This window comes from Harmonia axyridis, chromosome 3, assembly GCF_914767665.1.
Source record: "Harmonia axyridis chromosome 3, icHarAxyr1.1, whole genome shotgun sequence".
In the NCBI taxonomy this organism is placed as follows: Eukaryota; Metazoa; Arthropoda; class Insecta; order Coleoptera; family Coccinellidae; genus Harmonia; species Harmonia axyridis.
Window position 1 is genome coordinate 33,168,878 of NC_059503.1, and position 27,932 is coordinate 33,196,809.

The 27,932-nt window shown below is 34.4% G+C and overlaps 3 protein-coding genes across 10 annotated transcripts in view; 1 reads left to right on the forward strand and 2 right to left on the reverse strand.

Annotated features, from left to right (window-relative positions):
- LOC123676747 (beta-ureidopropionase) overlaps positions 1–8,991 on the forward strand; it is a 30,695-nt gene extending 21,704 nt beyond the window's left edge. For all 3 annotated transcript variants that reach the window (XM_045612920.1, XM_045612921.1, XM_045612922.1), the window contains 5 exons: positions 145–239; positions 303–509; positions 4,506–4,616; positions 4,692–4,898; positions 8,731–8,991. In XM_045612920.1, the coding sequence (XP_045468876.1) occupies positions 145–239; positions 303–509; positions 4,506–4,616; positions 4,692–4,898; positions 8,731–8,901 (791 nt within the window). In that variant the 3' untranslated portion in view covers positions 8,902–8,991. The remainder of the gene's footprint in view (positions 1–144; positions 240–302; positions 510–4,505; positions 4,617–4,691; positions 4,899–8,730) is intronic.
- Positions 8,992–9,178: 187 nt separating this feature from the next.
- LOC123676746 (coronin-6) lies at positions 9,179–15,656 on the reverse strand. Of its 3 annotated transcripts, none has more exons than XM_045612917.1 (8): positions 15,485–15,656; positions 14,921–15,118; positions 12,457–12,757; positions 12,211–12,375; positions 11,816–12,035; positions 11,610–11,738; positions 11,198–11,495; positions 9,179–11,129 (listed from the first exon to the last, which is right to left on the reverse strand). In XM_045612917.1, the coding sequence occupies exons 2-8, from the start codon at positions 15,116–15,118 to the stop codon at positions 10,944–10,946; spliced, it is 1,497 nt and encodes a 498-aa protein (XP_045468873.1). In that variant the 5' UTR covers positions 15,485–15,656; the 3' UTR covers positions 9,179–10,943. The 3 variants fall into 3 exon arrangements, with proteins under 3 accessions (XP_045468873.1, XP_045468875.1, XP_045468874.1); XM_045612919.1 differs by having other exon boundaries at positions 12,457–12,742; positions 15,485–15,655; XM_045612918.1 differs by lacking the exon at positions 15,485–15,656 and adding an exon at positions 15,173–15,328.
- A 1,080-nt stretch (positions 15,657–16,736) lies between these two features.
- LOC123677032 (transcription-associated protein 1) overlaps positions 16,737–27,932 on the reverse strand; it is a 34,632-nt gene continuing 23,436 nt past the window's right edge. For all 4 annotated transcript variants that reach the window (XM_045613440.1, XM_045613439.1, XM_045613438.1 and 1 more), the window contains exons 28-35: positions 26,125–26,878; positions 24,931–25,116; positions 24,222–24,483; positions 21,685–23,020; positions 18,470–19,080; positions 18,262–18,401; positions 17,616–17,810; positions 16,737–16,911 (exon numbers count right to left, since the gene is read on the reverse strand). In XM_045613440.1, the coding sequence (XP_045469396.1) occupies positions 16,834–16,911; positions 17,616–17,810; positions 18,262–18,401; positions 18,470–19,080; positions 21,685–23,020; positions 24,222–24,483; positions 24,931–25,116; positions 26,125–26,878 (3,562 nt within the window). In that variant the 3' untranslated portion in view covers positions 16,737–16,833. The remainder of the gene's footprint in view (positions 16,912–17,615; positions 17,811–18,261; positions 18,402–18,469; positions 19,081–21,684; positions 23,021–24,221; positions 24,484–24,930; positions 25,117–26,124; positions 26,879–27,932) is intronic.

The window sequence follows — 27,932 nt, forward strand, 5'->3', positions numbered from 1 at the left end:
TTGCGTGGCAAAAGCTGACAAAAGCATGCCCGAGCATTCCTTCTTTAATTGGCATCGAAGTGTGTCGGTGGGGTATTTCGACTTAGACAAAATACATTACTTATATATATTTCCTTTCGACATTACTTTAACCGAATTTTTCAGATATGCCTTTCGCATTTTGCACAAAGGAAAAATTACCTTGGACCGAATACGCGGAAAATGCCAAACATGGTCCTTCGACCCTCTTCCTATCCGAGGTACGTTTCATCGCACAATTCTCGAATATGCAACGTGTTAACACGATATTGCTTCTGTTTCAGCTCGCGAAAATGTACAATATGGTAATTGTGTCGAATATACTGGAAAGGGACGAAACCCACGGCGACACGATCTGGAACGCAGCCGTGTTCATCGACAACCACGGGGACTATCTGGGAAAGCACAGGAAGAACCATATCCCCCGCGTAGGCGACTTCAACGAGTCCAGTTATTATTTCGAGGGCAACACTGGACACCCTGTATTTGATGTGAGTGATTTTCTACATTGCCGATGGAAAAAAAATACCATCTAGTAGCATATGTAGCATTTTCTGTGGTAATTCTACGGAACCGGACAATGCCGTAGCTAGAAAAAAATTTCAGAGGGGAAGCCGTTGACTTGAGTTCGAAAGAAATATTACGGAGTTTGTGACCAATAATAATAATAACATTCATTTAAGAAATCTTGTATATAGAAAAGAAATACGTCAGTTAAAGAACTCATAATCAAATATTCTCAGGAAAAAAAAACGTTCTATAGAATAGGGTTCACATTCAATAATAATTGATTGAATCTCTTTCTTGAATAATTTAGTTTCCATATGAAATTTTTAGGCAACAAATTAAACAATTTCAAACATACATAAGGCACATTAGACTCTGTTATACTCATATGATGAGAAGGGTACAATAATATAATTTATGCGGGATTGGGACGGAAACGAAACTTTTGCGGGATGGAAATCAACGGCGGGATATGAAAGAGTGCATACCGGTACGAATAGAACGCATGCGAATTGCGAGATGTCTGCGAATTAATTTCGGTACGCAGCGTGCAGTGTTTTCCCGCAGTTCGCACAGTAGTTTTGTCTGCCCGCTGCCGCATCTAACGCATTGCTCCTGCAGTCTGCGTCTGTTTAGTGTTTATACCTTTAATCACGGTTCTGTTGTCACGAAATTTCGCACAAATTGATATTTCATATCTGTACGCAAAATCCCAATCTGGGATTGGATCTGTTTCCACTGAAATATCGATTTTTTTCGATATTCTGCTTGTTTCTGGTTTTATAGTCGCGATCAATACGAAATTTAGTATTAAGCTTGGAATTGTTGCTCTAGAAATAAAAGTAAAATTCAATTCCGATCAAATACCTCCATAATTATCAGGAAAACTAAATTTATGGAACTATTAGTCAGATTTCCTCCATTAAAAAACTTAACTGCGGAGAGAATTAAATTTGACCACGGATTGGTCGCCATTTACTTCGATATTCTATAGTAACTATCAAAGTGTTGAGCTTCAATATTATCAAATCAATTAATATGGTAATCTGGGTAAACTAAAAAAAATTGGTATAGGACGAATTAAAAAATTAAAGAGCTTCTATGGCTTAGATTCTTGAACATTAAGTTAAATAAGGATACCAATGAACTAGTTAAGAAAAATTTTGGGGGACCATAATATATTTCTTCTTAAACAAATATATTTGCAAAGATAGGTTGATCAAACCGATGGAAAATTTTACGGTTAATCTCTTGGAAGCTTTGAAATCATAACATAACTAGAAGGCATTAGGAAGATTAGGATTGATAGGACTAGTTGACGGTCTGGTTTTCGATAACTGATAATTTATGTTGGGTCATTCATCTATAAAAGATGAAGAAAGAATCACCTCGAAAAACTATTCAACAGTAAAGACAAATAGTGATGCACAAGAAACTCGCCATTTTTAACATGTTTAAATTATCAAGCATTTTAAAATGTTATTATTGAATGATTTAAATGCATGATAGAAAAGTCACCATTCCATTCCAGGAAACGGTTAAACTTTTACATAATTTTGATTCTGTAAATATCAAATAGATTTTGCCCCAATCAATTTAATCCTTTACTATACACAAATTTATTCAATATACATTTTTACTTGAACACACAACAATTCAGGAGAATAAATTAAATCGTCTAACGTCAACGTCCTGCCAACGTCCGATAAAGAGCACTCATTGTCGACCGAATATTTGAGCGAACATTTGGGAAAGATTAGCTCATGATTCGTTTCCTGAGAATTGCAGTATCCTCAAATCTACGCTCATGACGTCGCGAATGTATTCGTTCAACGAACGGACGATCTCGAGAATTGACCCCCAGCCTTTTGGGAACCATACGATATAATTTCGAGTTATCCATTTCACGCCAAGAATAGTAAGATTCCGTAGATTTTGAAATTATAAGGGGTGGCCTAGAATGTTGATATTTTATCATTATATTATGGAATACTTAGTTCTGAAAAAAACGGTATGCATCGTTATGCTTAAATAAATTAAATATGTGTAGCGATTGTTTCAAGGGCGGCCCTGCCCTTAAATTTTGAGGGAGTCGCCGTTACGGGCTTCAAGTTTTTTGATGGGACCATTTCGTATCTTGTCTGCTTGAAACGCATAATATAAGTGTTAGGGGGGGGGGAGCTGTCAGGTCCCAGGGGTGACCGCGATTGGGTTGATTATGTTCATAGTGGAGAAAGCGGAAATTAATCCAGTCATACTAATTTCTAACTGGCAATTGTTGGTGGGGGCTTCAAACCTCAATATTCTTTTCTGTGTCCGTAGGCTTTCTCATTTTACATTTACAAGAAATGCGTTTTAACAAGGTTTCTGGAGTTCTGGGTTCAGCAGCGATATGGAAATGAACAAAATGCAGAGCATTGGGGATAGAACAGAAACAAAAATGGGCTAATTCCAGTTACGACACTCGAGTCTCATCTCCAGAAACTTTGTTAACGCTCATTTCTTGTAAATGTAAAAAGGGGTTTTAGAGGGAATGCAGAAAAGATGGGTTGAAAAGAAAATTGTGCTAGTGGAGCTCTTAAAGAATGCAGGTTTGGGGTTTTGTACTAAGCAGATTCAGCAGAGATTCAGCGTGGAAAACTCCACGCTCCACGCAAATATTTAAATATTTAAGGAAGAAAAAATTTGTTACTCCTTCGATAAACACTAGTCAATTTGGTATAAAAAAATCATGTTTGGAGTTCATTGAAATCAAAGAAATTTGTTTAATACATTCGAATTTCTCGGGAAACACAGAGAATGCCGTTCGATTTTATGTTTTTTGGAGGCGCTGAATCCCAATCTGAGGTTTGCCACCAACATTTCGTGAAGGAATATTGGAAAAAATGCAATAAAAAGTGAAAAATATCATTTTTTGACGGTTTTCGCATATAACTCGCCAAATATCCATTTTTCGTTAATGACCTTCCCATACAAAAATGAAGTTGTATATAAAATTTCCTAAAAATTTCTTTCAATAAGTTTTTTTGTTCGATAAACAGTTCCGGCTCAAACGATAATTCAAAATATAGGCGTAGTTTATCTATCTCCGCAAAAAACCCTTTTTGTGGTAGTTTTGATTTATTCGAGTTTATATGTTTTCTGGGGTTCTGAATCTGAATCTGAGGTTTGCCACCATAATTTCGTGACGGAACATTGAAAAAATGCAAAAAAAGTGAAAAATGTAATTTTTTGTCGGAAAATATTAATTTTTTGGATTGACTTCCCTAAAGAAAAATTTGAATTTGAGTACTTCAATAAAAAGAAACTGTATTATTTCCTCAATATGTATTAGAAGTTAAAAATAAAAATAAAATTCAGATAAAATACGCAAATTTTCAACTATTGTTTGGGCCAGAACGGTTTATCTGATAAAAAGCATCAAGGAAAAAAATTCGTAGGAAAATTTATTTACTATGTTTTTGTATAGTAAAGTTATTCGCGAAAAACTGATATATACTTTCAAAAAACGATGTTTTTCACTTTTTTGGAATTAGTACAATGTTCCGCAACCAAATTTTGGTGGCAAACCTCAACCTCAAAACGAAGAAATTAAAACTACCTCGAAAAGTGGGTTTTTATAGAGACGGATAAATACGCCAATTTTCAACTTTCGTTGAGCCAGAACAGTTTATCGGACAAAACACGAAAATAAAAGGAATTTGTCCAAAAATTTTATTTATTTTGTGATTGTATAGTAAGGTTATTCACGAAAAATTGATATTTTCCGAGTTACATGCAAAAAACCGCCAAAAAAAGGAATTTTTACCTTTTTTGCATTTATTTAATGTTTCGTCACGAAATTTTAGTTGGCAAACCTCAGATCCGGATTCAGCTTCCCAAAATTCCTTTAAAATCGAAGAAAACTACCCCAAAACTTTCCCCTGAAAAACACATATTGGCTGGACTAATAATAATAACCCCAATCCTTTCTGTTTCAGACTGAATTCGGCAAAATAGCCGCGAACATCTGTTACGGTCGACACCATCCCCTCAACTGGATGATGTTCGCCCTGAACGGCGCCGAGATTGTCTTCAACCCTTCCGCGACAGTGAGTAATATTTCGCACCAAGCCCCTCCGATAAAGGGACGTCTCTGATTTTGGCCCTTTTTTTCTGGAATTTAGATCGGCGACCTGAGTGAGCCCCTGTGGGGCATCGAAGCCAGGTGTAACGCAATCGCGAACGGCTACTTCACCTGCGCTATCAACCGCGTCGGCACCGAGATCTTCCCGAGGGAGTTCTGCAGCGGCGACAAGAAGCCCGCCCACAGGAACTTCGGCCACTTCTACGGCTCCAGCTACGTTACCGCCCCCAACGGATCCAGGAGTCCGGTATGTAAATATCTTAGTTCAGAAGCTCAAAAACGTGTTAATTAGGGATCGTCAGATTCTTGAAAATCAAGATCTTGTTTTCAAGACAAGAAGTAAGTTTAGATTTCATGTCAATACCAACATTTCTCCTCAAGAAACGAACAAAAATCTTGAAATAACTTGACTAATTATATAAACGCAAAGACGAACCTATTTTCGTATTTTCTAAATAGTAAAAACAACATATTTTGATTTATTGTCCCGAGATCGTTTCATTTGTGCCATCTAACTATCTCTCCCCAAGACTTCATCGTGGAGAGGTGACTCTGTCGCAACGCGGCGGTCCTCAAAAACCCGCCAGGGACGCACTAGAATGTGGCGCGACACCCATATCGCCACCTCTCGGGTGGAAAGAGTCACTAGAATTGAACAAATGTTTTGCTATAACGATTCGAAAATTATAAATATAAATGATAATCCAGCTGAAACTAAAATTGCAAACTAGATTTTAAAAATATTGAATTCAACACATTTTCAAGCCGGAGTGAATTTAAGGCACGTAAGACTTCTTATGGAGTCATCGCCTAGCCGAATTCTTGGCTTTGTTGTTAAGAGAGCTGCTCCTTCAAGAGCAGCTCTGACAAAAACAGTTTAAGATCGCATTTCTGCATGGATAGGTACAGATGTTGCTGGAATTCAAAGAAAATCCTTCGCCATTTTCGATAACGATGGGTAGATATTTTCTCCAGTATATTCCCAGATTTTCAAATAAATATGGGGGAATAATTTATTGCCATGCAATAAAGAGTTCGCAGGAGAATCACCATGTACTTACGGTCTCACCGGTTAATCAAGAAAATTCAAAATCGTGAAAATTAATTGAGTCAAGACAAGATATAATACGTCAGGAAAACGCCAAGACAAGATTTTTTTAATTTCATGACTTTTTCTCAAGAAGAAGTTGTTATCGAGACAAAAATTCTTGTCTTGTCGTCGTAGGGGCAATTCGAATTGCCCCCAAAAATAAATGCGACAGCTCATTGAATTTAAAATAACGTATTGAAATATTAGTAAAAACTGAAAACACTGATGCGACAGCTTTGGAGGTCTCGTCATTCATGCTCGAATTATAGCCTTGGATACCAAGAGCTGTAGGTATAGAGGTATTTCCCAGGGTGCAATTGGTGAACATGAGCTCTCAAAAGCTCCATACTTTAGGTCAGTTCTTTCCTCATTATTTTTCGATATTCTGTAATAATCATCAACTGAAATCAAAACAATCGATGGATCCAAAGAACCTACCACCATAAACATAGGTACACAAGGAGAATGACTGGACCACTTCCTGCCAAGACTGACAAAGGACCGCATACTATAATCCTTGAGATAAAAGAAGGGATACCGCATAGGAAGCCACAACATAAACATTGTTCGCTTTGCCAATGATACAGATGACTGCAGAGGCTAATACATTAGTTCAATATCATCAGCAAACAAAGCACCATGAAGATATCTAATGCCAAAATTAAACGCATGGTAAAGTAAAGATCCCGTTCGATGCAAATTAGAACTAGAAAGCACCGGCATTCAACAGCCAAGGAGCTTCAAATATCTCGGAGTTGAAATCGCCATTCATAGAGATCTCCATGCAGAAGTCCAACAGCAAGCCATTGGTAGCCAGAATAAGAGAGAACCAAACTTAGAACGGTAGAAATGAAGATCTTAAGGAGAATTTCAATAAGAGAAAAGTCTGGTATAGAGGATGTTGTCCGGTGAAGTAGGCAAAGAAGGATGGAATGGAGAGGCCATGTTAATAGGATGAAGTCAGACAGAATTGCATACTTCTGCAAACATGAACGACCCAATAGTAGAAGAAATCCGGGATGACCACCGAAGGTATGGGGATAAGCAAACGGAGAATTCACAGCTAAAGGTAGAAGAAGATAGTTATACTTGATTTACAATTGAAAACCTCAACTCAGTTGGATCTCTATTCACTGAAATATTAGGTTTTTTCGATATTCTGTTTGAATGTTTTATGGTTCTGAAGACTATACACCACGAAAATTTTCACGAAGCTTGAAATTGATTTTTTCTACAAGCGTGCGGTTTCAACTCTTTTTCCACACGCATTTTGAGTCAGAAAGAGTGACTTTCCCACACAATGCGGAAAAAACTACTGCTATTTCTTTTTCGCATGGATAGAAGTATTGAAGAATAAATTAAATTTTGTCATGCCTCTATGCACCGAATGCCTTTCATGTGTATAGGAATAATTATTCAAATCTTTTGAGTTTCAATTTATTTCAAGCGCTTGTAGAAAAAAATATTCCTTACTCTTGCCAAATTAGTACAAACAAGTGGGGAAAGTCCAACTTTTCTCGCGAGTGTGGAAGTTTGTGCCTGAAAGGCGAGTGCCGCAAACACACGAGCGAGAAAAGGACTTTCCTCACATGTTGCACACTATACTATTTTTTCTTATCTATTCGGGATGTCTCATAAAATTTAGCATAGGTGCGTAATGCAAGATATTTTTCCAATTCTCTATAGTCCGATATCTAAACTCTGCTATCCATTCTTTGGAGCCTCCGTCACTAGGAGTTTTTTTTTTGGTCTTACTCTGCGAATTATAGTCTGCTATTTCTCACGATAAAAACTTCATCTCTATTTTTCTAACAATTCTTCATTTCCTCAGGTCAAGTCCCTTTTTTCTACTTCAACATTTTCCATTTAGGTAATATACCTATTGAAATTTGGTACAATGATAAGTTTCCAAGTCAAATTATAGGTGATACAAAAAAGTGCTATACTAGAACATCACAGATAGGTCTACAAAAAAAATTTAAATGAAACATAAACTGGATGAATTGACCTTTTTGTCTTTGCTCGAGGTAATGAGGTGAAAGATAAAAAGGATCACTGCATCCTTTCTGCACTTTAGCTAGCGCTATCTTAATCGACGTTCAACAATTTGATGGAAAAAATACCGCTGCAACTTGAACAGCTGATTATGGTGAAATAAGATTTTTTAACATATAATCAATCTGGAATAACACGCATTTAAAACAAGTGGCACGTAAACAGGAAAAGAAGGAATCGAATCGACTGTGTAATAGGTTAAATCAATTATCATTGTAGTCTGCGCCTGCGGGTTTTTTATTAAAGGTTATCTGTGTTGTCACCCAGATAACACGGTTTCATTCATTGACTTTGTTGGGTTATTTATAAATTTCTATTTTAACAGACTTGTAATGTACGAGTTTCATTGATATGAATACATTTTCTATTAAATGTTTCAACATAATAAAAAAAAATGTCTTTGTTTATGAATACTTAAGACATTGTAGTGTCGACTATGTGTACGGGCTTAATAGCTCATATATAAAAAGTACTTTTGAGGTTTTTTCTGCTTCTTAATTCTTGAATCAATATCTTAAACCTTCAACAGGTATTTGAATATAAAAATCTAAATTCAACTATCAAGACAATTATATTTCTCTTAACTACACATAAAGGTGTACTTACTTTGATAGAATACTGAGTACAATGTAAAATTGAAATATTTCTATCTATATATAGAAAAACAAATTGTATAACCAGCATGTATATAAAAAAATATAATTTAATAACTGCCCAGTATAAAAAACAAGAATCTATTAAACTATGAAAAAAATACTTTTCTCTACAATAGAAGTTCAACTTCATAATTGGTTGTTACTATAGACCTGTTGAAAAGTTTAAGCAGTTATTAAAATGCGAGCATTTTAAAAAAAATCAAGTAATAATCCAATACTTTTCTTAATTTTACCCTTTGACCATTCACTTTTTTCATGAATTTTCTGATTTTTTCTAGGGTTTGTCAAGAGTGAGGAATGGTCTCCTAATTGCAGAATTAGATCTGAATCTATGTAGACAAGTGAGAGACAAATGGGGATTTAGGATGACGCAGCGACTTGAAATGTATTCACAATGCTTAAACAAAGCTATACAACCTGATTTTGTACCCCAAGTGATAAGAAAATGAAGTATAAATTATATATAATTCTTATTTAATTAATTTTAGTGCTTAACGTTATTTATAAAAATTATGATGAATAAAGTTAAATTTCCTATAGCCCACGTTTTATTCATTCAGAAGGAATCACAAATTGAATGTTAAGTAGACATCCGAATATTTTTATATCTCTCTTGGGATTTCAGAAGTTCTGAGTTTAAACAAGATGGACCAACCAGTACTTTGATGACTCTTGTACTGTATTTGAATAAATAGAATTATTTTTGGTAACTTCGAAGTACAAAACAAACTTCAAAAGTATTTATTAGTTAAAAAAAAGCTACAATTTATACAATTATATACATTATTTTTGTTAGAAGCCAGCACACAAAACTTCGATTTTTTGAGCAGAAAAAATAAGTCACAAAATGTCACAGCTTATATTATATACCCTAAATATTTCCATAATTTCTCAACAATCAAAATTTATTGTGACCAATATGCAGCTATAACAATGCACAAATAGTTTATATTTAAAATAGAAAAACTTGATACAATCATTTTGAGAATTAATAAGCTAAGCTTGATATATTATTAACAATTTTTGTATAAAATAAAAAAACTATTGAATAGTGTTAGATGAACATTTTAAAAATAAAATAATAAAACACTATAATTCTATTTTTATGAACATTGAGCTGTTACAATATATAGAAAATAACCAAACATATACTTTCAATATTATATCACACAAAGCTCTATTTTATTCGTATTATTTATACAAAAAAAATTCAATTTTGTTTAGGCACCATAGTTTGTGCATGAATTGACAATTAGTATTGACGATTCGAATATCAATTTTAACGATCATTAAATAATATCAAATATATTTTGGCTAAATATTTCTTATATTGCGGGTAAATGATTTGGCCTCTTCTTCGATGTATAAAAATTTCCTATTCATCAATTGATGCAAATATTTCAAATTCAACAATTTAGGTGCTTAAATTCGTTTGTTTTTTCTTTTAATTATTGTCTTGATAATAATTAGGTGTAAAAATAGAAAATCTTTGGTAGAATGTTATCAAATTCAAGTTACCTATAGGAATTTCCTGATTTGATATGTTGTTATTCAACAGGAGAAATCAAGGAAAACTACTGTAACTAGTAAAATAAGAAATTATTATGAAATTAGAAACCTGTTTCGAAAGATTATCCTTTATCATTCTTCTTGGTTGGTTAATTTATCAAACCAACAGTAAACAACATGATATACCATTCCAATCAATAACAACTCTATTGTGTAATTTCAAGAATGCAATGCTAATGTTTGATCTTCATAAGACAACAGAAATTAATTTCTATTTTTCTAGTCAGCCAATGAAATATCAAGCACAGATTTTCACTTAAATTTGAAATGATACATATGAAAAATTGCATCTAATATTGATCTAATCCACAAATAGAGCATATTTCAGTTAGAGTAATTGAATATTTTCAAAAGAAAGCCAAGAAGATATGATAAATACTTGAAATTAGATGAAAACTTAAATTTTTAGACACCATGTAGTTTCTAAGAGCACTTGAGGTAAGTACAAAATCACACAAAAATACTATGAAAATAGATATTCCCATTGAAAGTAATCTAAAAAATGATAATATGGATAAATAAATAGAAATGACGCTAAAATATAATTTTTGAGCATGAAAGCAAGAAAAAAAATTGCGATAAAACGATATAGAATACATCTTAAAAGGGACTTTCTCGATTCCTTTTGCAGAAAATAGAAGACGAGGTACTTTTTGTTGAATAAATAACAAATGGGAGGGATAAAAACACCAACAGAGAAACCTTTTTGGATCAACACATAAAGGACAATTAAAACAACTATAAACTGATATCTATAAAAAAAATCATCATGAATGTTATCCAATCAAAATTTTAAATAAACTCCTTCAAATTTACCTTATTTGTTGATCCATTTGCTTCATTTAATCTCTGCAAGTCCTATTCAAACATGGAATCTTTCTGTTTGAGAAAGGTTGGGATTTTCCTGAAAGAAATCTACATATCAGACTTCATCAGACGCCAGGGCTGGAGTAGCGTTGAGCCCATCTCCTCCACTTCCTTCATCATCTTCCTTTGTCACCTTGTTCAAAGCCGCTTCAGCTTCTAGGGCTCGAATTCTGTTTTCATGCTTAACTATCATAGCTTTAAGTTTACGAATCTCATCTGCAAACTCCTGGAGGGTTTGAGACTGAAAAATAATTCAAAATATATATATATATTTTTGGAACATTTAGAAATGAGTGAAAAAATACATACAGGTATGGATTCAGCTTGCGATGAACTTTTACCCCCACCACTCTTTGGAGGCATCTTATTTAGAATGTTGGACCTCTTCGACACAGAAATCGATGCCTTAGATTCTGGTGGTTTATAACCATCTTTTAGAGAAATTAGCACTGGATCTTCATCTTTTCCTTCAATCCATTCTTCAGCGCTCAAGGCTGAAGTATCACCGATTGTATCTGGGTAAAGATCTTCTTGGAAGAGTTCAGATTTTCTTGGAACTGTCATTGTTATCGCTTGACATAAGCCTGAGTTGTTGAGACGGTAAAACCTAAGGCATTGAAATGATAAATTAATAAAAGAAAAATATGAGAGTAAAACTTTGCAAACAGAATACATTCAAATTTTGAATCATCATCCATATTTAAGCATTATTTTTAATTACCTGGATATTTCGCATGAGGTCACATCACATCCCCTCTTTGGCATCATACCAATTCCTCTCTGAGGATCGGGAGTTTGGAAAGTGTTGATATAATGGACAAAAGGAGGTTCCGCAGTAATCTCAAAGTATCTGTAATATTAACGGATAAAAAATCTGAACGTTTTTAATCAATAAGAATTTTTTAAAATGATTCTTTGAAAATTAACCTTATGACAGAGTCGCCTTTGCCACACAAGTATACTAAATTTGTATCAGGATCATAAAGAGGGAACATAACTCCATTCGAGGTATCAAGTTCAACCATCACAATTGGTTTATCCAGACAGTCTGGTGTTCGTAAACTGTATTGTCTTTCAGACATCTTTGAGAAACCTGTAGTGAATACAAGACCGTGCCTGAGGAAAATGGCTCTAGTTGCTTTGGAACCTATAATAAAACAAACATAAATATTAGAATTTAATATACAAAATATATTAATATTATACAATAGAATAGAATTTTATTATTATTAACAGCTCTGTCATAAAGACAAAAATATCAGTAGATACATTCCTAAATTATTACTATACAAAATATACGAATATACATATAAAGCTCTTACCTTCATGACATACTGCCTCAGATTCTATCTCACCAGTTCGTGGGTTGATGATTCGAATCTGCTTATCTTTGCAAGTGGTAAGAAGCTTCGATCCATCCCAGTTGAAGCACGCACTGTACACTATATCAGGATGACAATCTATTTCCACAAGAGCTTCTCCAGTACCTATGAAGAATAAAATTTTTTTTGATAAATTTCCCATGTATTGAAAAGTATTGCAATAATTAGGGTATAAAAATAACTCACCAACATTCCAAATGACAACTTGGTTGTCACTTCCAGCTGTCAACAGTACGTTCAAAGCCGTTGGATGCCATAAAACCAAACCCACCCTGCGCTGGTGGTAAATGAGATCAACTATAGGTTCAGTCAGTGTTTTAACAAGACCATGATCCGGTATATGCCAAACTTTCACAACGCAATCTTCAGAGCCGCTTGCTATTACATTATCATTGTGAGGACACCAAGCTATGTCTAGGACTGGACCTTTATGGCCTCCGACTAGAGGATGATCTGCAGCGATTCTACCAACCTGAGAAGTTTTGGACTATAACTATAGATTAGCATGCAAATTCAAGAACAGCAAAAATTTTAAAAGAGTGGAATTAACTTCAATCTTTTTTTTTCCAATATCATCTTTCTACTGGAATAATTTAAAATTTTTTCTCTGCTCAAAATTGTTTATTCAAGATTTCTTAGTGAAAAATGTTCATTTTTCACTTTTAGATTCTTAGTACATCTCACATACATTATGTTCAAAAATACATTCGAAAGATTTGCTTCAGGGGATTGTCAAAATTCGAAAACATCAACCAAAATGTTAAATTTCAATTCAACTCAATTTCCAGTTCTGTTTATTGAAGCGCAGATAATGTTGCATATAGCTTGTGGTGACCGACTAACATAAATATGTGGATATGAATAGTTCAGTGTTCTCAAAAGCGGTTGGAATAAGGAGGAAAATTTGCCTTGCTATTTTTGAGAGAGGTAACCACTGAAAATTCTGTCTCTCATTTACTTATTACAAAAAACCTGAAATTCAATCATGTAAAGCTTGCTGAAGATCAATGAGAACCAGTCAAATCCGAGTTCACATTCATAAAATGCATTCTAACTTATAAGACATGCTTTTACAAGTTTGACAAGTAAAAATCAACAGAAATCGAAAAGGGAATGTGAAAAGTGAATATGATATTGATGGTTTTCTTCAATTATCAGGGTGTTGTGAAGTCAAAATTCTTGTCAGTAGGCAAGACATTAAATGAAGAATATTATCTAAGCATCAAAGTAAATTCTTCGAAAAAGATCAGATTTACAGAAAAAACATGTACCATAAACTTTTTTATGAGGAACTCAACATCTTCTATTGAAAAATCATTGATGGTGATATAATAATGATGTTAATTTATCAATAGCTCTGATATAATTGTAATTATAAATACAACTATAATAGATAGAGTTCTTTGTACTTAATTCTTAGTGATTTTTTCTTAGGAACGGTGCGTGCATAAACCCACCATAAGAATTGTTTCACTGACGAATTTCTGTTACGATTTTGACATAATACTATAAAATACAGTCAAGCTCATGATAAACTTCTTCAAAACACCAATATAAAATAATTTTCTCCTAATTTTGAAGTTATCTATTGAACTAAAGAAATTAATTACTCATTATTTAATTTTCAAATTTATATTTTACTGAAAAATTATAATTTCAGTGGCTTCTTACGTATATGTCCAGATGAAGCTTCAGAAAACAAGAATGAGAATATAAAAACCTAATAACGAGTAATCTCATATACTCTTGAATATCCAAAGAATTATTAAATATTTCATTCAAATTTTCCTCATAAATTATAAGTGATAAAAATGCAAGTAATGGAATATATTGCCATTCAATACAACAGATGACAGAAAACCAAGATGAAAATAATACTGCATACTAAGTTTATTTTTGGAATGATCTATTTATGAACGTAAATGCTTTATTTAAAACTGAGGGTTTGCCAAGTAAAACCCAATCCAGTTTTTGAGGAGAAACATTTGGACAAACGACATTTCCTAGGAGTAAGACAACAAGAACATCACCTGCTATCAAAAAAGCAAGAATGATAATAAAAAACATATAATTGCTCAAATTGATTATCTTGATTGAAATGATGTAGGAATTATTCAAAATGTTTGACCCTCAAATGCAACTGATATAATTACAATAAATGGGAATTCAAGAAAGAATTTCTTCCAAAACCCCTTAATATTGATTTTTTTCTTATCTTTAATTTTGAAAACAAACTGCATTTACAGGAAGATTCCATTGTTTTATTTTATAATCTTGTGGACCAGTAAACCTATAATGGTTTCAAATCTTTTAAGTGTTGCAATAAATGTTTTCCTTATCAACAAGAATAATATATGCCTTGAAACATCCTGTATATCATTTCTTATCTCTCATCATGTTAGTTTCTTCCTGTTGCCTAACCCGTCATATCAACATTAGAAAGAAGTTTAAAAATATAATTGAATTGTATTTAATTATACCTTATCTGTACATTTTATCTGTGTGATTGTATATGGAATCATATTACTTTTGAAACAAGGCACTGAAAGTACCAGTCTACAATATTTATAATATAAATCCACACCCAAGAAGTCAAAAAAGATATGAATGTCGATAAATATAGAAGAGATAATTTTTTATGAATACTTACTTTGTTCAAAGGTAATACTATGAAAGCTCCTCCACCGGCACTATCAACTATGATAGCCAGAAACTTTGGGTTCACAGCACAAAACGTAGAATCCCAAGAACTTTTGCTAACTCTTATGTTGTCATAACATTGTTCCCTCTTTAAAGCTTGCCCATAGACGTGGCGAAATTTGGAACTTCTTACAACACGAAAAGACATCTGAAAACAATAAACATTAGCTAACAATAAGGTTCGAAAGATTTTTTCACACACATTTAACAGCTTAGGATATATCTTGGTCCCACATGAATTAGAAGTAGAGACCCACTAAATTTATTTCTGCAGTATATATGAAAGAGAAAACAAATTCAATTTGAATTAGCTTGTGAACTGATATACGTCAATGCATTCTCTAAATAAGGATTAAAAACAGAGTTATTTTCGGTAGAATTGAAATCAAATATGTTTATTTTTAACTCTTCCATCACTGAGGAGGTAGCAATCTCTATCTTGTAACAAAATTTGAATATCTCTCCTACAGCTTAACCTAATAAATCACTGATATGAAACATTCAAAGTACCCACCTTTTACTGTTTCACTATGCCCTAGCTATTTCTGATTATTTCACTTGTTAACATCTAATTTTTTCTATAATTTGTTTACTTTAGAGTTAAATGTACCACATATCGGTTTGATGAAATTTGTAACAGTTTTTGAGGAAATCCCTTATTTGGTTATGTGTGAGTATTTAAACGTCAAACGCATAGATTATAGAAAGTTGTTAATCTGCTATCTGTGGTCGACATTTGTATTTTGTATCACAGAGTCTGAAATAGTAATTTACATATGTACGTAACAAGTCCGGAAAATATGGTTTTTTTGGACGAATAGACAAAATTCCAGGACTCGCTTACGCTCATCCTGGAAGTCTGTGAGTCCAAAAAAACCTTTTTCGGGCGTGTTGCGTACAATATTTTTTCGGCAACCATGTAAAATAACACTATCGCTGCTGCTTTCCATATTTTATTGCGATTGCGATCAAAAAACATGCAAATTTTTGACAACTAATTTCATATGAACTGTCAGCCGTTATCTCGGTTGCTATGGATTCTATGATTCTTTTCCGGCCTAGTCCGTACTTTCCGGACTAGGCCGGGAAATGCTACTTTCTCAGAGAAAAAGCGTCCGGGAAGTGAGCACTTCCCGGACGGTTGCCGAAAAAAGTGTATTATTTTAGCAAAACATGTCTTCAATTTCATAGTTGTTATCAAGTTTACGAGATATTTTTCAGGATATGATTTTCAACCTTTAAAATTTATAGATTCAGGCTCTCGTGGTAGTTGTAACAATCCTCATTGATATAACTTGCAAAGAGTTATTTGTACGAAATTACTTGCAAATAACTCACATAGTTTCCAAGATAATTTGTAGAAAGATGGTAAAAGGGGTGTAACAATTTCCTCAAAAAATGATTTTCAAACCACCGGATAACATTGGTGGTTACATCAATAGCGCAGTGTTACCACTTTATCATCCAATCAGCTGCTGGGGGAACTTGTAACAACAAATAAATCATATGCATTTTGTATGGGACTTATTTGAGTAGTCTTCACAAACCAGAAGTCTTTTCCAGTCATGTGAATCATTGAATGTCCCCCTATCTGCTGTTCTGTGATGTTGGCGGATATTGTTCTATTTGCTACCAAGATCTTCAGATCACATTCAACAAAATTTTTTCATGTAACACCCATTGTTATAAAAAAAACATTCTGACTCAAGAATTTCAGTTGATGGACAATTAGACAACTGTGGGGTGATAAAATAAAAACACAAAAATCTTATTTCATGTTATAATTATAAAAAGAAACAAAAAAAAATTAAATTAAGTATGTTCACAAACCTAAATAAAAAAAAAAATTGAATCCAGATCATTTTACAACCAAGGATGCCAAGCAGGATCCATACGGCATAGGTTATCATGACTACTTGCTGCCGCTACCAGTGTGGCCAACTGAAAAAAAAAAAATGTCAGTCGAAATTGAAAAAAAAACCAGAAAATCAATGACTTTGCGTTATTCATGCATCTATTTCACCCTTGGAGGCCATATAACTACATATGAGATGTGATTATCTTCATCAGTTCTAATGATACATTCCTTTTGAAATTTGTCCAGAACAGTCGAGTGATTATTTTACATATACAAACTAAATTTCAACCTAGTAGGACCAGTCATTACGGAAATAATTGGTTGTTTTTTCGGTTTTAAGCTGGAATTTTCTATGGCTATGATGACAAAACCATTATCAAATTTTACACGAAACTTGAGATTTTTGTATATTATTTTACATACCAAATTGAGACGGAATTCTGTATTGAGATTCTCAATGTAGATTTCCATATCGATCTAATTAGTTCGTAGTTTTGAAATGATCAAGATATCAACATTACCCCTAGTCGAATTCTGCCTATTAACGAACTCAACCGCAGCATTTGTGATCAGAACCTACTCTGAAAATGTCAAGTTTTTCGTTTGAGAGTTATCGTATTTCCGGTCGGACGACATAACTGAATTTGAGGACGGATTTGTCATCAGTGAGTCGATCCTTATCGTTCAGACCATTCCCGGCGTAAAAATAAAAAATTATAGACATTTTGACAAAATTATATGATAACGTCCTGTTCAGGTAGCAAGCGCTTAAATAAACATTACTCACTCTGCTATCCACACCCTCAAAGTGGGACAAAGTATTAAGTCTATTAGATATTGATGACACTGCTCTATTGACCATATTTATAACTTGCTCGCCATCTGCTATTTTTTCCCTGTTGTTCAATGGGGATTCCTCCGATTTCTTCATTCGTGAAAGAATCATTTCGTCTTTAAGGATTGGTTTCAATATTGCGAGAACCTAAAAATGAAATATTTATAGAATTATGTTAAGAATGTTAAGAAATTCATAAAAATCTGGAGTAAATCTCCAGGTTTTTTTTAATTTATATTTTATAAAAATCTGGAGATATAACTTTAAATAAGATTTATATCAACGATCGTTAAAATTGATTGATCAATGGAAAATTTACCTAATTACAGTTTTCATGCTATATTAATTTAATAATAATAAAAAAAAATAAATTAGACAGACATGAAGTATAATAGTTGATATTTATCATTTCCAAGTGACACTTTTTCCTTCAAGGGAAGGCAAAGTAATTCATTGTTGACACAGCAACACTTTTTCCTCTGTCAGAGGAAAAGTAGATCTTGTCAGTCAAAATATGACGTTGTTATTGTACATTTGAAAAAAAATATATAAAATCCAAATGCTGGTGTTATTAACTCTTTTTTCTCAATAAATTTACCTTGAAGTTTGGATAAACAAAACATCTTGCAGTTGCTATCATAGATGCAGTTAAAGGTCCGCTTATACCGACTGGATTTAAATATTCAATAATATTAGGCGTCAGTCTGAAAGGTACTGGTCTCGTGGTATCCAATTCTCCTGAAACAGTTGAAGAATTTTTATGTAATCTTTTTATCTTTCGGGGTACTAGAATTCTGCAAACTCACCTGTACTATCGTCAACATCGAACTTAAAGTATGCTATATTCATGAGTCCAGAATCTTGGTGCAGATACATCATATCTGGATTCAACCTGGTTAAATGAAACACGTATTCTGCGAAACAGGCAAGTGCCAATTGCAAAGTAAACATTTTCCTGAACTGCCAATAATCAGTGGCCGAAGGAAAAGTTCTAAGGGCCCATTGCTTCAACAAATTCCTAGGAACCATTGTACTTTGCACACCTTTCAATATGTCCCTGTAAACCTGATGACTGGCTTTGATACCCCTGCTTTGCACATTTGCAAGTCTTTCATAATAATAATTTATAGGTTTATCATAGTCTATTCCTAATTTCACACAGCCGGATTTGTAAATATCTAGCAAAGACACTGAACTGGGGTTGTCTTCAACAAGACGTATCTGTTGGGAAACCGCCACCACACGTGGTACAGTAAAGTTCAAAAATCTTCTTGAAGTCTCTTTTTGCTTGCCTAAGCAGTTGTTCATCATTCTCAACAATTGGAGAACACGCTCCTCCCTTCTCGCATCTGCCAAACCAGAATCATTTACCACTAGGTAAGGATAGATTTTGCCGTTGTGTCCTCTAATGTATAATCTGGAAATTGATAACAATATAGATAATAGAATATAATGAGAATGAAAAATATAGATATATATAGATTATCACTAACTGTTAGATCTTAGCTACTTGTTTATGTTGTTTTTTGTTGTTACTTAATAACAATATTATCATAAATAAATAACGGGGGAAGAAGCCTGGTGAATATCCATCAATGACATGAGCCCGAGACTCGAAAATACTTTAAGGACAAAGTAAACACCTTAGATCCCTACCGAACACTATATGAAGGAGAGCGCCAGTATTTTGTTGACATTAAAACTTGGAACTATTGGCTCTCACAATACATAGCATGTATCTAAAAAGGGAAGGCTTTTTATTAGTTATTTAAGACCAAGCCATTCTCAGCAGATACTACGAACATACTATACAGGGTCTTTCACGAGGAACCTCACCCATATTTATACGGGAAACTACTGAACGTATTTTCATGAAATTCAGCACTTATAAGTATTTCACGATGCTGATGAAATCTAAAATATTTTCAAGGCATGAGCACCTCCGGTTTTTCCGGAAATGACGTCAACTTCCGTTTTTCAAATTAGAACACCATTTTTTTATTGCAGAAATAGATTCCTTAAAAAATTTCAAGATATTTTGATGTAACATTTTTCAGTTTTGGTTGGAAAATTCTCTCTGAGCGGGAAAATTCGAAAAAAAAATCGAAAATAGAGCTCCGCTGAAACAAGAATAACTTCGAGGTTTTTGGATGGAAAATTTTCATTTTTGGGATTTTTCAAGATGTAAGATTGATGTATCCACTTTAAAAATCGAAATCGCGATTCATGATACAGGGGTTGAAAAAATCGCTTTCAAAGTTAGGGATGACAAAATCGTGAAAAATCAATTTTTTCAAATTAGAATCCCATTTTTTTATGGCAGATATTGAATCTACGTTAAAAAATAATGAGAGTGTATGCATCACACCCTTGCCCTAAAGTGGATATTTTCTGAGTTATTAACTGTTTTTCGTCTTGAATTTTCAGCTATTTCTTTTCCCTTCACGCCAAAAAGATGAAATTTTCAGGAACTGTTACTTAAACCATGTTTTAGATTTCAATACCCTAATATGCAAGAGAAAAAAGTTACAGGTTGTTCCTAAATAGATGGCGAATTTTGATTCGAATTTGTATCGGAAACCTCTTTATTTCAACTAATCGGCCATCGGTTTTCTCTCCAGTGATAAATAAATAATTCCTTATGAACCATATGCAAAAACTTACCATGTTTTACATTCTTTTTTTTTAATGATGGATATCATTAATTACATCTGCCAAATTCCTCTTTATTCAGTAGCATTTTGTGTTTACTATTAATTTGGTGATAATTCGTATTAAGTTATAAAATCGATCACTATGCCTAATTTTAGTCGGTTTCAAGAAGGGGTGAAAAATATACAGCAAGGTTCAAATAACAGTTCCTGAAAATTTCATCTTTTTGGCGTGAAGGGAAAAGAAATAGCTGAAAATTCAAGACGAAAAACAGTTTTTTGTGAATAACTCAGAAAATATCCAATTTAGGGCAAGGGTGTGATGCTTATTCTCACATTATTTTTTAACGTAGATTCAATATCTGCCATAAAAAAATGGGGTTCTAATTTGAAAAAATTGATTTTTCACGATTTTGTCATCCCTAACTTTGAAAGCGATTTTTTCACCCCCTGTATCATGAATCGCGATTTCGATTTTTAAAGTGGATACATCAATCTTACATCTTGAAAAATCCCAAAAATGAAAATTTTCCATCCAAAAACCTCGAAGTTATTCTTGTTTCAGCGGAGCTCTATTTTCGATTTTTTTTCGAATTTTCCCGCTCAGAGAGAATTTTCCAACCAAAACTGAAAAATGTTGCATCAAAATAACTTGAAATTTTCTAAGGAATCTATTTCTGCAATAAAAAAATGGTGTTCTAATTTGAAAAACGGAAGTTGACGTCATTTCCGGAAAAACCGGAGGTGCTCATGCCTTGAAAATATTTTAGATTTCATCAGCATCGTGAAATACTTATAAGTGCTGAATTTCATGAAAATACGTTCAGTAGTTTCCCGTATAAATATGGGTGAGGTTCCTCGTGAAAGACCCTGTATTAGTAATGATCAATATTGATAGGATGTGCAAATCAAACAAAAAAAATTCAACATGTCCATGGGAGGATTCCAAATATTCATTAACAAATTGCAGTAATATGGGGGAATATTTATAAAATGATGAAATTCTTTTGGCTAGGGTGATGACAGGCAGGTCCAAGTACTGGCGGAATAAAAATATGTTATGATAAAAAATTATCTCAACAGTCTCTGTAAACCTGAAAAATCGACTACCAAACAATGAAGGAAGAAGAATACTTTCAAACAAGGCGAGCCAATATGTCAGATTATTAGTATACATTGACAAAAGCCTTTCAAGACCAATTGATCATTACTTTTCAAATTGAATTGGATACACCAGGTGGAATCAATGAGATATAGTTAGGTTATTTTATAAAATAATTAAAGAAGTGTTTGTAAATAATTTCTGAAAGATATGTATCCAGAATACAAAAAAAGTATTGTCGATTCTAGAGAAATTCAAAGAAACCCACCTTCTAGCCGAGCAATTATGTTTCTGAACAACGTCCACTCGAGGCATAAATCTGGTGATCCTCACAAAATAATGGTTATGCTTGGGTAGTAGGAACTCGCCCGGCAATTCAACTTCTGCCGTCTTAAGTGAGAAGATTGACAGGAAACGGCACTTGTCTTCCATCAAAAATGATTGAAGCAACATCTTCGATCTATTGTCCAGGATCTTGATCCACTTCTTCAGCTTGAATATCAAGTTGTGCAACCTCATGCTGTTCGGTTGAGAGAAGTCAAAGTCCTTTGTGAACTCTTGTTTCATCTCTTTGAACACAGGATCTTGATAAGTGGCCTCCGCTCGCCTCGCTAAGCTTTCCGAGGCTGCCGAGTGGAAGGTGACGTTCACTGAACTAGATATGTTCTCCACTCCTATGCCGAAGGTAGACACCAATTTCCGGACGAAGTTCAAGATGTGCGGCGTTATCTTTGCATCGCCCACGCTGTCCCTATTCTCGAACGCGATGGCGTAGCATTTCGCGAGTCCCTGTCTCAACTGTCTAAGAACCTCTTCATACCAGTTCTCTCGGAACCATTCCATCTGGTCCGCGATACCCTCCAAGCTTAGCAGAACGATAGGATAGAAGTCTTTTTGCATTTTCATTATTTTTGAGCACCGTATCATTGCCGGTGTGGCCTTTATTGATGAGGCTTCGTTGCTGGTGGCGGTTTGTTCCTGTGAAGTCCCGCCCTGATCCGACGAGGGTTGGGGATCCTGGTTGTGCTGTTGGACGCTCGTTTCCCTAGCTGTAGCTCGCCGAAGCGTGAGGTATAAGATACGGATAGGGAAGTAGACCGCCTGAGGGAACATCCTGCCTACCTGGCATAATATGTTCAATATTACGTGACCTTCATATTGTACAAGGCAATTAAGGAGTTGGGGTGTCCAAGGCAACCACAGGATGGGCAGTACGCCAACTGAATACTTGTCCAACGCTTCCATAAGACTCGAGTTCTTGTCGTCGTAGCTGAGCAACCAAAGAATTTTGGCCATATACTTCCTTGATTTGGCCTCGTTCTGATGTCTGCAGGCGTGAAGGAAGCAGATCATGGCGTTCACACCCAGACTGATCTGCCTCTGATCCCTGGTAAAGATGGCTTCCAGGTAATCTCCGTAATAAGCCCAAGCCTTGATAGATGTGTCGTGCAGCTGGATCGCTGCCGAGAAGCATTTGTTGGCGTCGTCGGATTTGTTCATCAGGTGGTACAATATGCCTTTGAGGGCATAAAACTCCGCTGTCATCTCTTTGGCGAAGAACTGTATGTTGGTGTTGTTGATCACCTCAAGACCCAAAGGAAGAACTGAAACATTTGATATAATGCAGATTGATAGCATTCGTGATATTAGGGCTGTTAAAAACAGGACGACGCGTTCTCAGTTAAAACTGAAACTGAAAATATTCAACAGCCGATGCGATGATTCAAAACTGGTCCAGACCGTTGTTTGAACAGACCAATTTATTATTTATGAATAAAATTCAAATAACAAGAATATGAGGTGTATGATACTGATAGTAAGAAGACAATTAATCCCACCATGACACTAAGGAGCAAATGCAAAATTTATGTAGATACATAGGACCAAGCAAGTTGGTTTTTTTTATTAAAACGCGATAAAATCCATTTTATGTATTACAAAACCATCTTTTTTCAATAATTTAGGTATCCAAGGGGGGGACTCCAACTGATAAAACACATTTTCATTCTAGCAATCTACATATATCTGAATAAAAAGTTTGTCAATGGAAAGAACATTATGTCTCTAATGGATTTTCGTTTGTTATTAATAACCCAGTATCATTTATTGCTTCGGTCGGCAACTTCAATATAGAAAGAATTTCTTGGAGGTTGCCTCTCAACATTAGAATTAGGTAGTTGAACACCATTTCTTTATATCAAGTATCATGGTTGAACACGCCCTACAAAAATACTTCCTAAAGACGACGAAGTGTCCGACGGATGCTGGGATTGCTAGGTAATAAAAATTATGCAATTATGCTATTTGGAAAAGGATAAGTCCATTTACAAACTCCTCCATTTCCTTTACCCTTGTGGGTGGAGGGAAGTCAACTTTAAAATTTCAAATAGGCACCCCTATTTGTATTGCAGATCCGTATTCTACGGCAAAAAAAATTAAAGTTTTGTTCGAAAATGTTTTCACAATTCATCACAGATGGCTCTGTGATCGAATTTGAATTTTCCGTCCTTCCGACCTCAAAGTATCCCATCCATTTATCATTCATATGGAATTCTGCCCCTGTAACCCTCATAAAGTGAAGTAAAAGCAAGTGGTTTAAGCATTAAAGAACTTCCCCCTCAAAACCATCAACCTTTTATTAGAAATATTTTTTCGTAAGATGTTTTCTTTTCGAGATTTTTGACTGATTCAACTCAAAAAATTCACCCGGTATAAAAAAACAAAGAAAAGATTTGTTCAATTCTAATTTCGCTTTTCAGTTAGGTTTTTGTATTTATATGTATTGCGTAATATCATTCAACTTACTTTCTTGAAACTCTGTTTTGTCTTTCAGAGATGCTATCTGGAGATAGCTTTTGACCTCTTGTCGAATTTTCTGGTAACAATCGATGATAGGTACACTTGGAATAGTGTATATCTTGTTGAGAGTTTCGAGACAAACGGCAGGCATTTTGTGTTTCCTTGCTATCTTTCCGAAATGGATGATGGCCTGAGCTGATGCATGTACTCCCAACATTGAATTGGCATTTCCTGTATCTCTTGCTGTTTCGTAATGATTCACAATTGCCTGTGAAGATATGTCATCTGATTATCAAATGGAAAATTCAGTGAATTGCATACATCCAGTCATTTGAAAAATGGTTTTGAAAATTGGGACTTTTATAGATTTCGATGTGCTTTTTCCGAATTTCAACTTTGCCACCAATGGCGCCCAAAAACAGTTTTTTGATAATATCTCCTTTCCAACTGATTTTATGAAATATCTTTAAGTACCAATTTTCAAAACTTCCAGAAAACTTTCCAGGTAAAACTACTAAATGACTGGAGTATTATCAATAATTTCAACATTGGTTAGGTAATTATTTTACGTCTTCCAGAACGGACGTCTTCAGTATTCGGTTGAAAAATGAAAGTTAACAATAATTTATACGAATATCGCTTCTGCTTCAAGTTAATGCATTAAGATATACAAGGTATACAACAAGGAAATTAATACATTTGAAATAAATATTACCTGATAATGATGCTGTCGCCAGGTTATAATGTCGTTCCAATGTGAAAGATCATCAGCAATTACTGGTAATCTATTCCGCCATGTCTTTACTATTGCTTTCATATCATGCAAGGAGTTTTGATGGGCTTGTGATAAACCTTTATGTATTTGATAGGCTTCTTGGAGCTCCATTATTTGTTGAGCGGCCTAAAATTTTTTATTACAAATGAATAACTTGTTTAAATAGAAATTTGTCATTTCAAATGTGGGGGTATTCAAGTATAGAAGAAGATATTGCATTATGAGAATAATTTCTTCCCCATTTACCCTATACTGGGTTAAAACTGTTTAGAGGGGCGCTACAGGGATATCGGATACCGTTAGAAATACAGAATGGCTTAAATTACAAAAAAGTTACGTTATTTATGGATGAGTGTGTTGGTGTGAACAGATCTGAAATATTTCCAATGGTTCCTGAGATATCTAAAAAAACTAAAAATCGATATTTTCTTTTTTTCTGTATAACTCTTATTTGTTTCTAGAGATAACTTCACGAAATTAGGTCTGTAGCCATTATCCAATATAGAGATTTTAATGGTCTCGTTAGTTTTTTCTCTTTTCCATTTTTCAGAGACGCGATAGTCAATTTTTTTTCCTCATGGACACCATATTGGTTCTTCTTATGAGGCGATAAAGAAAAAAAATACGAATTCAACAATGTATCACACTCTACAAAATATCGAGTCTAGCTACATAAACTTCCTTTTATTTTTTTGTTTAAATAGTAGGCCAGAATTGACAAATAACTTGTTACTCCTTTCAGTTGTTACTTGGAACCATCACTTAATTTTTGTAAAAACCTTAATCTTGTTTGATAAGTAACGTCCTTCTTCAATATTTTTATGGTTTTGATGAATTATCAGCTTGAAATTTAGTTTAAAATCAAAGCTCCAAGTTAATGTTTGATATTAACAAGGAGACTTAGTCAATTTACATTCAGATGCAAATTTTCGTCTTGATCGAATGAATTTCACAGAATTTCAAGTTTCTAGGACATCCCTGAAATTGATATCGGATTCGTCATTAGTGAGTCGAACCTAATCGTTTGAGCACCTTTTTGGCTCAAAAATTTTGAGAATCGAATATATCTCGACGGATATTCAGACCTATATGTTCGGTGAACGAGCGCTCAAAAAGATATCGAATGCACCTCACCTGTAAATAATTCAAATGTATATGACTGACAATATGCGGCAACCTCTTCCACTCATTTAGACAAAGAGCTGTAGCATTCTCCACGTATCTCTCCACGAATTTAAGCGGCTTACTCTCTTCTGGCTGACAGATCAGCAAATAACCACCATACATGGTCATCTTCCATGCCAGCTCCTTGGGACACTGGTACTCGACGTGCGTCAATACGTCTTTGACGACATCCCACTGCGGTATCCTCCAGGCGCTTTCCAACAGCAGAAAAGGATCGTACACTCCGTTCTTCGCGTATTCCTTCAACGCTTCCCATTGGTTCTGTTCCTTCATACAGCGAACCCAGTGCTCGTTCCACATGAGTATCTCCCTCTGGGTGTAGGTGGGAGTGGGACCGGTAGCGGCGTCTTGCTTATGCTTGACCATGGCCGCCTCGTAAGCGGCTTGGGCCTGTTCGAAGAAGCCGTGTTGCTCGTACGCGATTGCGACGCTTGTCTCTTTGTAATGAGCATGTTTTTGCCAAAGGCCCGCCCATAGATCCTCCTCGCACAATAGGTGATAAAGATCTCCGAGAGAATCCAGCAATTCGCTCTTGCCAGCCTCCGTTTCGAACTCGTAGCAGCTGACCGGATTGGAATTTTTCTTAACCGAAGATGGGTCGAATGCCATCTGCTCAAGTCCCAGGGTCATCCTGTGCCAAAGATTGTATGATTTGCCTAGATACCTCATCGCTGCTGGTTGCATCTGAACTGAAGGTATGCATCTGTATGGAATACAATTAAAAAATTATAATGAAATCAACAAATTAAAACATCTCAGCAAAAAAACGACGCTAATAACACAAAATTTTGGACGAAGCTTGGAATTGTTATTCTACAGGGTGATATTTGAAACTTATGATTTCATTCCATAAAGTCCATCGATTCATCTATGAACTGATCAAAAAATTCAGGACCGTATTAGAAAAAGATGAGACTTCTCACAAGGTGATATTCAACACCCTATATAATAGAATATTGGAATTTAATGGAAATATTTGGAAAGAGCAGACATTTTTCAATGAGGATAAGCAGATTTTAGTGTCCCGCACGTCATTTAACTTATCGAAAATTTTGGCCATAAATTTAGTTCAATAGTGGAATTTCACTAACTTCTCAGAAAAACCGTACATTGAAATTAAATTGGATAAATTTCTTGTTCCACTGATAGAATATTTGTATTTCCTGATTTTCTGATATTTTCTTAAGTATTTTCTAGAAACACATGGCTAATGTGGTAAATTAGCAACAATGAATAAATAACTAAAGACCAATAAATGAACAAATGAAACATTTCAGAAGAATTACAGATGTTGACGATACACATTCTTGCCGTTTTCAAATTAGGCAACCTTATAAGTTCAACTGTTTTCAAGCTATAAGAGAAAATTAGAAAATGGCTTGAAATGAAAAGTTCGCATAAGTTTTTTATTTCTGGTGCTTTAATCAAGAAACAAAATCATTCTACAGACACTTTTTCCAGTAAAATCCATTGGTGTAATCATTTGTTTTTTATTGCAATTTGTTTTGAAAAACATAATTTATACTGTAATATAACCATATTATAACCTGTGATAATTTTTATTTATTGCTTTTTAATTTTGAAAAAACAGCAGAACGAACACGGGAAGAATTGCTAAGATCGTCCAAGACAGAATTCAAAATACCAGAAGACCCATTGACAGACCCCCCAAACGCTGGAAAGATTCCTGGGTGTCTACATCCACCGAGGATTTAAGTGGAATTTCCAATCCCCCGGCTAAACAAAAGGTGAAGAAC

Bases quoted from the DNA above. Each gene is read 5' to 3' on its own strand.
- LOC123676746 (XM_045612917.1), bottom strand. From the start codon at position 15,118: ATGTCTTTTCGTGTTGTAAGAAGTTCCAAATTTCGCCACGTCTATGGG. The intron at 11,496-11,609 runs GTAATTAAAAAT...TCAATGCCTTAG, and splicing joins ACCTCATGCGAAATATCCAG to GTTTTACCGTCTCAACAACT. The intron at 11,130-11,197 runs GTATGTATTTTT...ATTATTTTTCAG, and splicing joins CGCAAGCTGAATCCATACCT to TCTCAAACCCTCCAGGAGTT.